General features: G+C 40.0%; 1 protein-coding gene across 1 annotated transcript in view; it reads left to right on the forward strand.

Annotated features, from left to right (window-relative positions):
• WWC2 (WW and C2 domain containing 2) overlaps window positions 1-16649 on the forward strand; it is a 1656421-nt gene that overhangs the window by 1569558 nt on the left and 70214 nt on the right. Inside the window, exon 22 of the mRNA XM_044062544.1 lies at window positions 9817-9944. Coding sequence (XP_043918479.1) covers window positions 9817-9944 — 128 coding nt within the window. The remainder of the gene's footprint in view (window positions 1-9816; window positions 9945-16649) is intronic.

The raw sequence follows: 16649 nt of genomic DNA on the forward strand, positions 1-16649 counted from the left end.
CTGAAATCTTTTCTTTATCAAATTCACATACTCTGTTCTTTCCAAATGTGTCTCTTGTAGCATTGCTGTTTGTACTGTTCCTTTCTTAATATAATGAAATATTATTTCCTTTTTATCTATAGCAGTAAAGTCATCCACATTCCAAGATAATAAGGAAAGTGTCAACATGATAAGAAGTTATTCTCAAATGTCTATTTCCAGCTTTTGTAACACATGCAACCTCTTATGTTTGGCAGGTTGCTCCTTTATACAGGTTTTTTCTTATCAGTATTGGAATGGAACGTATGTCACATTTTACAAGACTTTTTGTTTTAATGAAAATGTTAAAAAAAAAAACAGAACACCCCCATAACCTGTTTACTTAATGCAAGCACACAAATCTGTGAACATCTTTAAATAAGGAAGTTTAACCCTCTTAATAGGAACAGTTGTCCCAAATCAACAGCTGCAAACACAGACCTTAACTAGAAGTTATCATACTAAGACTCATGTTATTGCTTGTGCTTCTTCTTACCTAAATTGGTCTTTTTATCTTTCTTCCCCTATCAGATGTGAAAAACAACTTTGTAGGCCTTTAGAAAACCTTATTTTTAACCTTGAAGAAACAGTGATTTGACCTTTTTTGTTGTCTTATAATCAGCTTGTCTCCATGGAAATGTAAGTGAAAAAATGTAGCCCTTGACTACAGGTTTCTAAAGAAAAGCTCAACATGTATTGCTAAAGGAAAGCTTTACATTATATTCAGTGTTCTCTTGTTTGTTTCTACTTAAAACAAGCCAAGGGTCTTAATCCAGACATTCACCTATGCAAAGTAAGAGTAGTTATGATCATGTACTTTTGCACCCTATCCCCCACTCAGCAATCCAAGATTAAAGCCTGTTAACTTAAACATGCTCTTGTCTAGCTTTTTCCTTTTTTTGTATTACAATGCCTACATTTCTTTATACTAAAAAAGAAAGAAAAGACATCTGTTTACTTTAGCATCTTTCATGTACAAGAACAACTAAAATTGCTTTCCTATAAAACATGCATTTTATATCATGAAAATTTCATAGATATACTGTTAAGAACAGAAGTTTTTACTTTTAGCTCCCCCCCCCCCCCGTGTCCTTCCAAGCATTAATTAGATGAAGTGAGGCAAATGCCTTTCAGTTCCCCATAAGTTTAACAAAGTTAACAAAAGCACACACTTTCCACTTTTTCTTATACAGCTGCATTTCACAAATGTGATTGATGATTTGCAGTCTCGCATTTATTCTCTAATTTCCATGTTGCTGGTGTTCCTGTTCATCTCTTTCTCTGAGCTGCAGACTTTGGTTCAATTCCAAGGTACTTCCAATTCTTCTAGTCAATTCCTGTGCTTCTCTCTCTCTCTCCCTCTCTCTCAACATTCTCCTTCAGAACAATAGAGAAATTCTCATTGGCAGAGTCTCTCTATGTGCTTTATTATCAGAAGAATTGAGAAGCATTGTCCCATTCTGCTTGATGACTCACTTTTTGTTGGATAAGCTATTATAATTCCTCCTCCTCCTGTTCTGCATCAAAAAATGAGTTGGATCTTCTAGGAAAAAATATTCTTAAGACAGCTGCATACAGCATCTTGAATCTCCTACTTGCTTCTTGACATTCCCTGGTTGCTGGAATACATTTTTTTTTCTGTCTTGCTTGGTGTATAGTGAGTAATCATTTTTCCCAAATACTCTACAGTCTCAAACTTTTAATACTTTGCCCTTTTGCCACAGGTTTGTCAGGATCAACTCTTTCTGCTGGTGAGTTTGTTTCATGAGTTATACAGGTCTAGGCTGCTTTCTCATGGCTAGGTTTGGAGCATACACACAGTGTGTCCTTTCAGTTAACTATTCCTGCTGAGGAATACCAGTCCAGTTGCTTATCTGTGCGTCCATAAAATTAATATAGTCTGTTCCTTCTAGTTTCTCTAGTACAGCAGAAAATCTCAGATTTTCCTTGTGTACTTTGTCCTCTAATTCTACCATTTTTGAAACCTGTCTTCTTGAGCAGTCTCTTACTCAACCAGCCTTTTCTTCATTTCGACCTCATATTTTTCCAATTTTACCAGCTCATCTGAATATCCATTTAAAGCTTCTTCCATTTTTTTCCAACCTTTTGTTGTTTGAGTTGATGTACTCCTTCAGTGTTCCATTTGTTTTAATCAGTTCTGAGCACATTTGACTTGTTTTTTTCTCTAGATTACTGGAAGCCTTGACTTGCACCAAAGCTGAAGCTCGAACTACATTTTGCTGAACAGCTGTAGGATTCTTCTAGTTACTGTTTTGTTTTCAGTTTTTCTTGATTTTATTTCAGGCAGTAACTGAATTTTCTAAAAGTGAGAGTGTTTCTGGCTCTTTTCTTTCAGTTTATTTTTATTTCACACTGGGAGAGCTGAAATTAAGCTGTTGATCATTGTGTAGCCATCTTGAAATGCCAATCATGGAGTTTTACATATAAGTAAGGGATGGAGAGAACTCCCCCACATGAAATATTGACTGTGTTTTGTTTGTGTGGGTGTGTGTAGGAAGGTATGTAGAAGTTGTTTGCAATGGTAGGTTGTTGTGTGTGATTGTGATGTTACTTTTAGTTTAGCAATTGCGAAGGGAAACTAATGATGTGAAGTTGTTTAATCTTGCCGTTTATTCTTGACTGATGGGTTCGGAGCCGATCCCTCAGCTCCGGTACGGCCACATGCAAAGCTCATGGTCTTCCAGTAGCTCAAGGCCAAGCCCCTATCCCATGATGCACTGTGAATTACCCCAGATGTAGTTTGCCGCGGCATCTGATCGGAGGTTCCCGTGAAAGCTCGGGCCAGTAAACTTTAACATTTTCTATTTAGTAGCTTATTATATAGCATTAGTATTTTTTTGACTTAGGATAGTTAGTTAGCGCTTAATCTTTAAATATTGACCTTGTTGTTTTGGCTTAGATATCTTTGGGCACTGTGTGTGTGTATTTAGATAGCTTATTCTTAGTAGTTATAACAGTTTTTTGAATACTTTTATCTCAGGCTCATGTGTGTGTGTGTGTGTGTGTGTGTGTGTGTGTGTGTGTGTGTGTGTGTGTGTGTGTGTTTAGAGCCTGTTATTTTCACACTAATATTTGATCTGCGTGTGTTTAGATTAGTATCATGGTGGATGATGAGGACAAACATCACAAGTCCGATTTTAAAAAATGTCCGGACTGTAATCAAAAAATGTCAGTCACTAATGGGCAATGTTACCTGTGTATATTGTTTAGTGGCTATCCACTTACAAAAATCTTGTGCTATCTGCCATTCTTTTTCATCCAGGGTTCTGTTAGAGAGGAAAAGGAAATTAATGGACAGGGGCTTGTTAAAACACCCTTTTCAAGAGGCATTGAGTGACCATGTTGCAAGCAAATATTCTAAGTCCTCCAAGTCATCTGTTGAATCTAAGGACACCAGTCAAAAAAATCTGATGACTCTGTGGCATTGGCTCCACAGGTTACGGAGCCGACTGTCTTTTCTTTTCAGAGCCGGCCCACAACATTGGAGCCGGTATCCCAAGTGCCTCAGTCACCATTACTCCATTCAGCACCATCTGTGCATTCATCTAGGTCGTCTGTTAGCCTTTCAGGTTTGGATATGGATGGATTGGTGCAGAAGCTTCTACAGGCACCAGGCCTTGCTAAATTGTTGTTGGCTCCAACCCAAGCGGCTTCGGAGCTGAAAACCACTACTCCTGCTTTGTCTACTCCTCCTCCGAGCTGTACCTGCCCTTTGGAGCCAGAAGAATCAGACCTGTTGATCTTGGAGCCTTTGGGGTCAAGGCCTGTTCCAGTGTCCTTGGCTCCATCTACTCTGACATCCTCAGAGCCGACACTCTCCAGTTGGATCCGGAGAGGATAGTTGGACCGACTTGTCAGTGCCGACTCTCCCTCTCAGGGCTTCAGCTCGGATGAGCTCAGCTCCTACCTCTGGCTCGGAGCCCACTGCCTCAGTGCGGGAGGGTTTGACAGTTCCCTCGGATCCGTTGACTCCTTCCCATCAGAGCGGTGGTGCCTTCGATGCCATGAGGAGAGCATAGTCTCCCAAGACATCCTCAACTTCAGGCCTTGCTTCTTCTTCCCCAAAAGCACCTGTGTCTGCTTCTGCTTCCATGATCCAGGCTAAGCGTAGAGACCCAGAGCCCCAGGTAGCCCCACAGGGTGACCCCTGCTCTTCTGAGACCTCTCCAGATGCCCCCATGGAGGAGGCTCCTAGGAAGAGATTGTGCAAGAGGAGATACTTGGACTCCCCACAGGAGTCTTTAACATCTGATACTGACTTGGATGAGTCAGAAGTGTCCCTCCTCTGAGGATATCTCCTTTGCTGACATATTTGAGATCCTTAGGCAGAGGGGTGATTAGCAGTCCAAAAAGCCTACTGAGGATGAGTCAGTTCTCCTAAAGGCTTTCAGGTCTCAACCCTCCACCTCTTGGGCGTCTCCCCCCTTCGATGAGCTCATGCAGTTGGTTTCTTGAAGGCATTGGAGTCGCTGTATTCTACGAAGCCTGTCCCCAAGAGGCCTAACAAATTTATGTCAGCCCCACTAGACCAAACGTTCTTAGCCAAAGGAGTTCCTGTTGATGCAATGGTGGTGGCGGCCACCAACAAGGAAATGTCTGAGACTTTCTCTTCTATCCATCCTCCTAATAGAGAGTCTAGGATTATGGATAGGTATGGGAAACGCATGTTCAGTTCAGCGAGTTTTGCTGTCCGTTCACTAAACTACTTAACCCATTTTACTATGTTGCAAAGAGATCTTCTTAAGGAGTTCGGAGATGCTCTTCAGGGTGCAGTAGCTGCAGGAGCCTCTGATAAAGTTGCTGCCCAGCTTTCTACCCAAAATTCTGTTGTCAACTCATCCATGCGTCTCATATCCTATGCAGCTGATAAAATGAGTAGGGCAGCGGGTACAGGAATCGTTCTTAGAAGACATTACTGGTTGCGCTTGTGTTCCTTTGCGGAGCCCTTCAAGTCATCCTTCATGAACACTCCCTTTGATGGCTCATCCCTTTTTGGGCCTAAAGTGATGGAAACCTTGACCAGGTGTGAACAGGAGGGAAAGACTCTGTCTGCCATCGGAGTCAGTGTTTCCACCCCTACCCGACCTTATCGCAAAGGTCAAAGGAGAGGGAAAATATGGTTCCGGAAAGCCCAAGGAGCCTTTCAGGACACACGTGATGAACCCCCCCCCTCCAGGGACAGAGGAAAGGGGTAATAATGGAAGACGCCACTCTTGCGGCAGAGGGGGGTCCGTAACACCATGGTGACAGAGATCACTTCTCTGGGCAACCCTACCTGCGATCCTGAAAGGAGGCCCGACTGCCCTGCTCTGAAGGCAGTCGGGGGTCGCTTATCTTTGTACCCAGACGCCTGGCTAAAAATAAGACAGCTGGATGCAAAGTATCATTTCCAGAGGATACTTCTTACCATTCGACACACCCCCTCCGACCATAAGGAGAATCCCAGACGTTCCACCCAGTTGCAGGGAAAAGGCAACTATAGAGGTCCAAAAGTTGCTAGAAAAAAAGAGTAATCCAGCCAGTCCCAGCAGACCAAACAGGATCCGGACCTTACTCGAGATTCTTTTTGGTTCCAATGAAAACAGGGGACTGGAGACCCATTTTGGACCTCAGCAGACTCAATCAATATGTAAAGAAAGTGAAGTTCCGGATGGTCACGCTTCAGTCTATACTCCCCTTCTTAGGGAAAGACAATTGGATGTGCTCGATAAATCTCAAGGATGCGTACTACCACATAAAGATGGCCAGGCAATCCAGAAATCACCTGCACTTCCGGCTGGGAGCCAATTGTGATCATTTTCGAGCCCTGCCCTTTGGTCTCACTACAGCTCCCAGAGTGTTCACCAAATGCATGGCAGTGGTCATGGCTCACCTGAGGCATCTAGAATTCCAGATGTTTCTGTACCTAGACGATTGGCTCCTTACCGCCACCACCAGGCATCAACGGATTCAGGCAAGGGAGTACACTCTGTCACTCTGCAATCATCTAGGCATTACAGTCAACTCAGAAAAGTCTGCCTTGTCACCATCGCAGCATATCGTTTTTATCGGGGCAGAGCTAGACACCTCAACCACCACTCTAAGGCTTGCAATGGAAAGACTCTTTCTTCTTCAGCAGCATGTCAGCACATTGGTATCAAAAGAGCACCAGCTTCAGAAGTTCTGAAAGTATTGGGTATGATGGCAGTAGCAATCCTAGCCATACCATTAGCAAGAATGCATATGCCGATTCTTCAGTGACTGTTGTTCACTCAATGGTCTTACCAGGAACTTCCCATGGACCACAACAATATTGATTACAAGCTCCTGCAAGAAGGACCTCCAGTGGTGGTTGACGTCTCTTCATGTCACCATAGGACATCCCTTTGTTCTACCCCCTCCAGTAGCCATTGTGACCACGGACACTTCCCAGATTGGGGGGGGGGGGGCATTTTCAGGGAAAGACTGCCCAAGGCACATGGACCGATAAGGAGTTGCATTTGCATATCAATATCCTAGAGATGAGAGCAGTACTTTTGGCGTTGCAGTATTTCCAGGACTCTCTTCCTCTAGGAACGATTGCGATTCAGACAGACAATATGTCAGTAGTCTGGTATTTGAACAAACAAGCGGTAACCAGATCTTCCCCTCTTTGCCGAGAAGCCCTCAGAGTTTGGCAGTGGGCTGTTTCTTCCCAGCACTTTCTGTTGGCAGCGCACATCCCAGAGGATCCAACGTGATAGCAGACAAACTAACCAGGGCAATCTTGTTGCCACACGAGTGGTCCCTCAAGAAAGAGATTGCGGACAGGATTTTCCCCAAATGGGGTCAGCAATGCTGCAACCTTTTTGCCAATCACATCAACACAAAATGCAGAAGCTACTTTGCCCTGATTCCCCCTCTGGAAGAAGCCCCGAGTGACGCACGCATACACGATTGGCCCCCGGGACTCCTCTATGCAGTTCCACCAATACCATTCATACCCAAGCTTCTACAGAAAGCAAAATCCCTGGGAAGGACCATCATTCTTATAGCCCCTCATTGGCCTCGGCAGATTTGGTTCCCATTCCTTCAACCTCATCTCTTGGAGGATCCCTGGATTCTGGACCCAGTTCCAGACCTTCTGACACATCCGTCGGGGGACCCTCATCTCTCTCTACAGTCATTGAAGTGGACAGCTCAGCTGCTCCAGTTCCCCTCATAGCTAGGCTTCATAACCTTTCCAATGAGACAAAACAGATCCTTTTGTCTTCTCATAAGCCCTCCACTAGAAAATTATATCTTAGTAAGTGGAAGAGATTTTCCATATGGGCCTTTAAAAATAATATGGATCCTTACCAAGCCCCCATGACATCCATACTAGAATTCTTGACTATGATCTTTAACAAAGGAGCGGCAGCAGCAACAGTTCGGGTTCAGTTGGCTGCTGTTTCTAATTTTCATCTTGGGGTTGACTGTTTAAATATCATGTTCCACAAGTTATCCAAAGCTTTTCTCAAGGGGACATTCATATGAGACCACCTGTGAAAACTTCCTATTCTCCATGGAATCTAAATTTTATGCTTTCACGTACAATTCTCCCTCCGTTTGAACCAGCATCATCTTGTGACTGCAAATATTTGTCATGGAAAACCATGTTTCTGGTAGCTATTACTTCTGCCCGCAGAGTGTCAGACTTCAGGCTTTATCTGTCAGCCCTCCTTATTTGATTTTTCATGCTGACAGAGTATTACTTAGGACAAATCCTTCATTTTTGCCCAAAGTTTGTTCAGAAACCAATATTAACCAAGTTATTGATTTACTAGTTTTCTTCCATAATCATTCCAACAAGTTAGAGTATGTGCTGCACCAACTTGATGTTCACAGACAGCTCAGATTTTATTTGGATAGAACAAAAGATTTCAGGAAATCAGACCAGCTTTTTGTTTCATTCTCTGAATCCAGGAAAGGTAGACCAGTGGCTAAAGCAACTCTCCTTTGTCTATTCAGCTGCTAATATGCCCTTGCAACACAAGATTAAAGCTCACTCAACCAGAGCAGTTTCTACATCCTCTGCATTTTCAGCCAAACTTCCCCTCGATAACATTTGTGCAGCAGCCACTTGGTCAAAACCTCATACCTTTGTCACTCATTGCAAAGTTGATAAGGCCTCCAGGGTCGGAGCTTCCTTTGGGTCCACAGTCCTAAAAATATACTCCCGTGAGCCACCTGAGATTGATGGTGCTTGGGATGCTACCCATCAGTCAAGAATGAATGGCGAGATTGAACAACTTCACATTAAGAAGTTATGTACTCACTATAACGTTCCATGTGAGTTGTTCATCTCGCCTTCATTCTTACGTCCCTCCCTCCTACAACCTCCAGGCTGATAGTTGACCTAGATGTTGGTTTCATCCTAGTTGCTCAAATTCTTCTTCCCTTCTATAGGGGAGTAACTATTATATATGGTTATAGTATACACAGCAAACAAGATCTGAGGTAATTCACAGTGCATCATGGGATAGGGGCTTGGCCTCGAGCTACTGGAAGACCTCTAGCTTTGCTTGTGGCCGTACCGGAACCGAGGGATCCGCTCTGAACACATCAGTCAAGAATGAAGGTGAAATGAACAACTCACATGGTACGTTATGGTGAGTACATAACTTATTTCCTTTTGCAATCAGCTGTGTTTCAGTATAGCTGTTGCCCTGTAGACAATACTGTTGGTGTTTTTGACCACATGCGTGTTTACAGCTTTGTAATTTATTTCTTGACTTTATGTATAACATTGTTATTAAAGTGTAGGACTGTAAATTCCAGAGTATTTAGACCTTCATATTAAACAAAAACCTGTTTTTGTTGTATGTTAAATATCAGTGGACATTTTTAATTTAGTTATTTCAGAATAGGCCAGTAGCTTAAGCTGGATTGCTTAAAGTTTTTGTTTGGTTGTGTTATTATACAAGTAACTTTAAACTGCTAAACTTTTGACTTTTGCCTGACATTTTGGCTGTAATTTCAGTTTGTATTTGTATCCCCTCAATTTCGAACTCATGAAGCTACATTGCTATATATAGATGATGAGGAACTTACCTTTCTCATGGAAATTACAGCAAAACATCTCAGATGCACATTTTTCATTTTTGAGTTCATTGAAAAATAGCAGTAAAAGTCTTACATGTCTTGACGGTGATATTGCCAGGTTACAAGGACAGCCACGGATCTCATCTCAGTACTGTTGAAGAGCAATATAAGCAACAGACATGTTCTTGCCATGTTCAGTTTTATTTGTAAAACTTGTCTGCCTGCAGAGTGGCCTTTACACTGAAGTTGGATAATTGGCTGCTGTCTCCTTTAACTGATTCATTATGTTTTCATGACTTTCCATGCCATTTTTTGTGGCTCTCCCAGATATATTTTTTTCTCTTTATCAAGAAAATGTCTGTAGACCATCCCTGTAATGCATAATCTGAAAAATGCGTTCTTCATTCACTGCTTTTTCTTTTCTCCTGTCTGCACTTGTCCTTCGTTGAAATAACCCATTACGAAGTAGGCATCTGTATGAAAGCTCAATGAATGTCAATGCCATTTTTCATGTTCTTGTAATAATTTGCTAATAAATTCAAGTGCCATTCCCAAAATGTACTTAAGCTAAAAGCAGCGTGATATTATTACAAGTGTGCTGGCTGCTGTGGTATTTGACCAATGTTCATTGCTTTGCACCTATTGCCCTATTGATTCATGTTTTTCAGTTGCTGCAGTATTCTGTTTCAGACAGTGATTTAAAGCTACATTTTTTTTGTCTTTTTTTCATTCAAGGCTGAGCAGTCAAGAGAAGAGAAGAAGCAAGGTCTGAAAGCTGAAAAGCTGATGAGGAAGGCTTCAAAGGATGTGTGCAGGTTGCGAGAGCAGAGTCAGAAGGTGCCTCTGCAAGTGCAGTCCTTCAGGTATGGCTGCCTTTATCTTTGTTTAATGTTTAATTTTTGATAGCAGGTCAGTACAGTTTAGGAATGTTAGTTTTGTACTTTTTACCATAGTATTGATCCTCTGGAGGGAGCTGCACATGTAAAGGACAACTGAATGATCTTTCGGTTAGTCTTGGTGGATAACACAAAGTAGTACAGCCACTCCTGCACGTCAGTAGTGGAATATAAAGCTGTTTTCGTTTTAAGGGCTGCATCTCCAAGGGTAGTTGTATTTCTCAAAGGTGCTAAAATGTAGGATACTTCCTCCTTCCTTTTCAGCTTTGCTGTCTTTATGGAGGGTAACTCATTGGTGCAGTCAAGTAAATATGCTAATTGCACTGCTTGGGTATAAAGAATACTTTCATATATCTATTCTACTTTTTAGTCAGACATTATTACTGTTTAAACACTTGTAGACATTACCACACAATTTTTACCATTGCAGTGCAGATTGTGCTACAGAATCTTTCACTTGACTGGAAACACCATGATTTGCATGCCATAAGTGAAGTGCAACCTCTTGTCTGTGATGTGTCTGTTCAAGTCGGACCTAAAACTGTAAAGATGCAGTCATAGATTATCAGTTCTTGAAGATTACTTAGAACGCAGTACAAGAACAAAAACAAAAAAAAGACTGTTCACTGAAGAAGTTAGGAAGCCAACCCAAGCCAAGGATAAGTAATTTAAGGCCAGGTGGAGATGTTTTTTTGCAGTGTCTGTTCCAAAAGACTTTGGAAGGTACACTGCCGTATTTGCCCAGGGTTTAGGTTATATTGTGTAGTACTCTGCATTAGAAATGCCACTTTTGTCAAGTAGTATGCATTTTCTTTATTTTGCTTGCCTAGAGAAAATTTCTAGTAAAACTCTCTCTCGTAACGTGAAAATCCAATGTGAAGGACTTTTTTATTTTAGTCTTCTGATATCTTCAACATCAGGTCTTGCAAGAAGATGCAGGCCACAGTTTGTTTTTCCCCCTGTCATTCCTTTGAAGCTAATGACAAAAGGGCATCCTGCCGAGATAAGGCAGTGTGTGTGCTCGGTTGCCCTTGGGAGGTTCAGATTTAGCGTTTCACAATATTTTCTTTTTTAATTCCATTTAGACATGTGGCCTTTGTAAGTTTTATAACTTCCTGTTAGATATCTTACAATTGTAGATATGTTTAGAACTCATTTCCTACTCACAACCATAATGCTGATTTGAGTTGTGCCTTTCTGCATGCCTCCACTGTCAGCTGAGCGTGCAGGTTCTGCGGTGCTTACTTGCAGCAACATGGCGAGCGGCAGACTGCTATCAATGCTACTGAATTTGTTTCATTCATTACTGCAGGTAAGCCATTTAAACATGATGGAATGGATTCATTTGGACTGAGTAAAACATTGTTTTACCTGTTCATTCTTTTCTTTTACATGTAAATTTTATTTTCTTTGATATTCCCCAGATAATTGCTGTTTTTCCTGCCAGCATTGAGGTTTCTCATACCCTATTAAGTGCAAGTTTGAGTAGGTATAAATATAAGTTAGCAGACAGGTATTACTTACCAGTTCTTGAAAGGTAAGCAAGAAAGGGGAGTCTGAACTTAATGCATCTGCACAAGTTTCATTTCCTGTGTCTAGCCATTATGGCCACCTGTGAGAATATTTTTGCTTTACCAAATGGATTTTGTCTTGAGACATAGTTTTACAGCCAGGAGAACATGTCTGTAGTAACTTAAGACTGTATTCTGCCAAAGAATGATTCCAATATGCACTTTCTTTACTTTCTAAGATAAGCTCAATTTGAGTAAAACAGTTTTAACATGAACATTCAAGCCAGTTGTTGATGGTCTTTTGAATAAGAATAAGATGATATCAGCCTTGACACAAAGCTCCTCATGCATTTGCAGTTTGATATTCTAGCTTCTATTTGATGAAAAGCATTGCCCCTGTTTTAATGTTTGTTTTTACTCACTTTGCAAACATTTAATTGTGTGTATCTAATTAATGATTCAGGGATGTAACTGGTAGATATCTCAGGATGGAGAGAATGTCTGGTATCTCCAGCACTCTACTTGCACGCATTTTGCCCACCATTCCAAAATGAAATTTGACCCAGTTTTTTTGGGGTTGCTTTCTATGTTTTTTTAGTAAAGCGAACATTTATCTGTATAGGAAAACTGTGTAATAAACTCCCTCCTGAGGTAAGCGATGTAAATGGTCTACTAAATTCAAATTTCTGCTAACTTCCCAGAGCACTAATCGGTTATGTAACTATGGCATACTTTAAACACTCACTCAATACATGTACTCTTTTGTACTCACTCAGTACATATCATGTACTCTTTTAGCTATTTTTAACACCTTCATTGAATTATCACTTGACATACGCAAACATACATTGACAGAAAAGAAAAAACATATTAACAGTTTTCCATTTACATATATTGTACATCACATATATTTTCTTTCTTTGTAATTATCAGTCCAACATTACATAGAAGGCTAAATTTCCTGCGTTCCCTTAAATGTCACTCCTCCTGAACATTGTCCTGCATGTATTGTTCCCACAATTTTAATTTATTTCTATGCAATTTGCACCTTCCCTTTTCTAAAGATCCCTTCTCTAGTTCTTTGATCTCTTTTATAATATTCAGTACTTCAAATACAGTTCTTTTAGACTTTGATTTCCATTTTCTGGTAATTGTTTTTTGGCAGCTAACAGAGTTAAACTTAAGGCCTTACTATGACTAAGCAACTCAGATCCTGTGTCCCAGCTCAAAAAAAATATGTCCTTAGTTACAGCCATTTGTTTACCCAATATTTCTGACAGAGAACTCGCTAGGGAATTTTTATCTGCCAGCTCATTATACTCTCAAAACATATGTTCCCAGTTATTCTTTCTTCCCCATCCAGGGTTGCCAGACGTCCCTATTTGGGCGGGACTGTCCCAGGATCTGCAGCCTGATCCCGAGTCCCGCACTGCCAGTTTAAATCCAGGGCAGCCTCCACTTTGTTTTTTTTGTTTTTTGATTGGCCCGTATACCGGCATACGGGCCAATCAAGAATCGCTAAACACGGGGCTTCTTGTGTTTAATGCGGAACATTGCAGTTCCACATTAAACAGAAGTAGCTCCGTGTTTAGCGATTTTTTTATTGGCCCGTATACTGGTATACGGGCCAATCAAAAAAATTGCAAAAACAGGGCTACTTCTGTTTAATACGGGACGGAGATGTTCCGCATTAAACAAAAGTAGCTCCGTGTTTAGCAATTTTTGATTGGCCTGTATACTGGCATATGGGCCAATCAAAAAATCTCAAAACAGAGCTACTTCTGTTTAATGCAGAACTGTGATGTTTCGCATTAAACAGAAGTAGCTCCGTGTTTATTTTTGATTGGCCCATTTTGATTTTAGTCTTCACTTACTGTGGAAGACATTTTTTGTCCCTACCTGGCCAGTCGGAAATCTGGCAACCCTGTCCCCATCACACCTCCAACATTTACTGTCCTCTACCCGAGGAAAAATAATTTGAGGAAAAATTCTTTGAAGTCTGCTCAGTGTATAAAAACACCTAAACAAAACAATTCCAAGAAAAAATCCTAAACCATACATTTGTTGTCCTATTGTTCTCTTAAAACTGCTTTTCCGGTTTCTCTTCACAGTCTTTTCTAACCTGCTCTGATGCATTCTTATACATAGAATTATCCCTTTTTAAAAGCAGCTTCGGTTCTAAATTCTACTACAGTTCTTTAACGTAAAAATCATGTCTGAAGGTACAAAATCTTTTTTGTATAAAAAAGTGTTTGCATGCATCATTATGTATTTAATACATTTTTATACAAAAAAAAAAGCTTGCTTTACACACATGAATTAACAAAACAGTTTTTAAAATATTGCTTCCGATCACCGAATGCTAATACTGTTACTGTTAGTGATGTTAATTTAACGGTTTGGCAATCACGTCACTAATTTGCATTTATTTACCTACACTAATCCAGCAGTATTAGAGCTGGAACCTGGAATGACATAACCGCTCCTTGCCCTCCTATGAATATTAATGCTGTAAATGCTGCTTACTACATTTAGTCTTTTGTGTTTGGAAGGCATATTTAAAACTTTATATGTTTTTAAAAACACTTTTTGTTTGAAAAGAAAAGCACGTTTTGTGCCTTTAAACATAGTATTTAAAATTCCCCTATCCCTTTCTCTTTGCCTGTACTCTAATATCCTGGTAGGGAAGGCAGTCTCTAGCTTGCAGTCCAAAGGTCTTTTTGGCCTCATCCCACTCTGTTACATTTCCTGCTTTTGTTATTTATGCCAAAAACATTGGTCCCTTTGCCAGTTTTCTCCACTAAATTCCAGCCCCTCATTGCCTATTTTCTATACGCCTACATGCATCAGTCATCCTCGCTAGCTAAACCCGTTTTCTCCATTCTCGTGTTGGTTTAGTTCTTAAAATATGCTTTATGAGTATAATATTCTGTATGGTTGTTGTTATTCTCCTTGAGGATCTGCATCCAAAATCGCACTCTTTCTTGTACCCCCCCCCCCCCACACACACACACACACACTTCTTGTTCATCCCTTTACATTTTTAATTATAACCTTCTGCTTGTATTATGTATATAAGCCTTACCTGTGCAGCTCTAAAATATCCATTCAAATCAGGTAATCCTAAACCACCTTGTATTGGAAGATTCAACTTATTCCACTTATCTCTTGCTGTCTTCCCTCCCAGATAAATGTCTTCAACGTTTTAGTAAGTATTGTTGAAAACTTCTCTTGTGGTTGATAGAAATATGCCTGACTCATATATAAAGTTAAAGGGACTAAAAACATTTCAGTACTTATATCTTACTATCAATATCCATAAGTAAGACCTTCCAGTTTCTTGGTGTTAGTATTATCTTTTGTTTAGTCTCTTCCCACATATTTGTAACTGCCGTAACAGAAGCCTAATAATTTGTGTGTGGGTACATAAATTTATGGCTATAGCCATTGTTTTTGGGATTTAAAATTAAAGAATATAAACAATTTGAAACAGTCTCAAAATGTTCCACAACACTATTAATATTTGTTAATATAGTTTGATTACTTTTATATAAATGTGAAACTGTCCATGCCACAAGTGATAATTCAGTAAAGGTGTGTTTAAAAAAAATGTTCCACAACACTAATGTCCATTTCTAAATTATCAGGTACAAAGTAATATCGTCTGCAAATAAAGCCAACTTTTCTTTATTACCAAACCACCTATATTCTTGCATTTCTGAGTCTCATATTTTCTTTGCCAGTGGATCTAAATTTAAAGCAAATAAAGGAGAAAAGTCACCGCTGATGGTTCAAACAAATTATCAGAGAGGAACATTCCCACTTTACTTCTTGCCTCTGAGCCTTCATATGTCCTTCTGATTAGCCATATTATTGTATCAGGGAGTGAGTACTTCCATTGCCCTCCTCATAAAATCACAGCTTACTCTGTTGAATGCCTTCTCTGCATCAAGACCCAACAACAACAGTGGTATTTTCTTGCATTCTGCTTCCATCTAGATCATCATTGTTCTGTTAATGCTGCCAAATGTGTGCCTCCCCTTTGCAAAAATACACTGATCCATATCTATCAATTTTGGCAACTCCTTTGCCATTCTGTTAGCTTGTATTAGATATAAGCAATTTATAACCATAGTTTAAAATTGACAAGGGTCTGTATGAAGGATGGTTCTGATGTGGCTTTACCATCCTTGGGTAAAGCAGCCACCACAGCTTTCTTCCAAGGTGTTGGTGCTTCCCCTCATTTTAAAATACTTTTAAGCAGAATCTTCCAGAACTTTATTTTTTTCCCTTCTAATTTCTAAACTTTTACAGGAGTACCATGTGTTCCTGGAAATTTTCATGAAGATTGATTATACATTACCATTTTATCACATCTCCTCGTATCTTTAACTGTTGATTATTGAGCCTCATCTACCTCTAACCTTGGCATAAGGAAGTCTTCCATAAATAATTCCATTTGTGCTCTTTAATTTTCACATTTGCCTACTTTGTACTGAAATAACCAGAAATCCTGTAAATGTGTTAGAGATATTTTTCTTGCTATACGCTTAAGAATTTACAACAGCCCTTTCTAATTTCTGTTGCCTAGGCCATTGACCTGAAAGGGTTATTTTGCTCTGGAGTTATCAAAAAATAGTTGCTTAATAGTAATCTTCCTAAACTCACGCATATTATCCAGATATGCCCTTATTTTTGCTTTAGTCTGCATTTGTTCCTGTTCTGAGAGATTTCTCTTATTTTGCAATACTTTAACCTTTGTCGGCCCCTATAAGTAATTCCTATTACAACTTAACCATATCTCTTTCTCTTTTATTTCTACCCTGTTTATAAATCCCATTTTAGTTGTATCCCAATCACAAGCTATAACTTTTTTAGATATTTCTATCTCCTGCAGTAACTCGGATAATTTCCACTGCCCATTCCTTAAATTCCCCTCCTTCTAACAGATAGGTGGGAAGGTGCCAGTACCTCATTTTTACTTCATTGTCATGCATTTTATCTTCGTTTTTATTGGTGCTTGATCTGAAATAGTAACTGTTACTGGATGCTTTCAATTAAATGCAAATGTTCCTGTGAAATATAACTTCTGTCTAATCTAGCCTGGTTATTACACCTTGGGGAATAATATGTAAATTCTGTCCAAGTTCCTACAGCTACC

The sequence above is a fragment of the Protopterus annectens genome, chromosome 2.part1, assembly GCF_019279795.1.
Source record: "Protopterus annectens isolate FY-2018-M chromosome 2.part1, PAN1.0, whole genome shotgun sequence".
In the NCBI taxonomy this organism is placed as follows: domain Eukaryota; kingdom Metazoa; phylum Chordata; order Ceratodontiformes; family Protopteridae; genus Protopterus; species Protopterus annectens.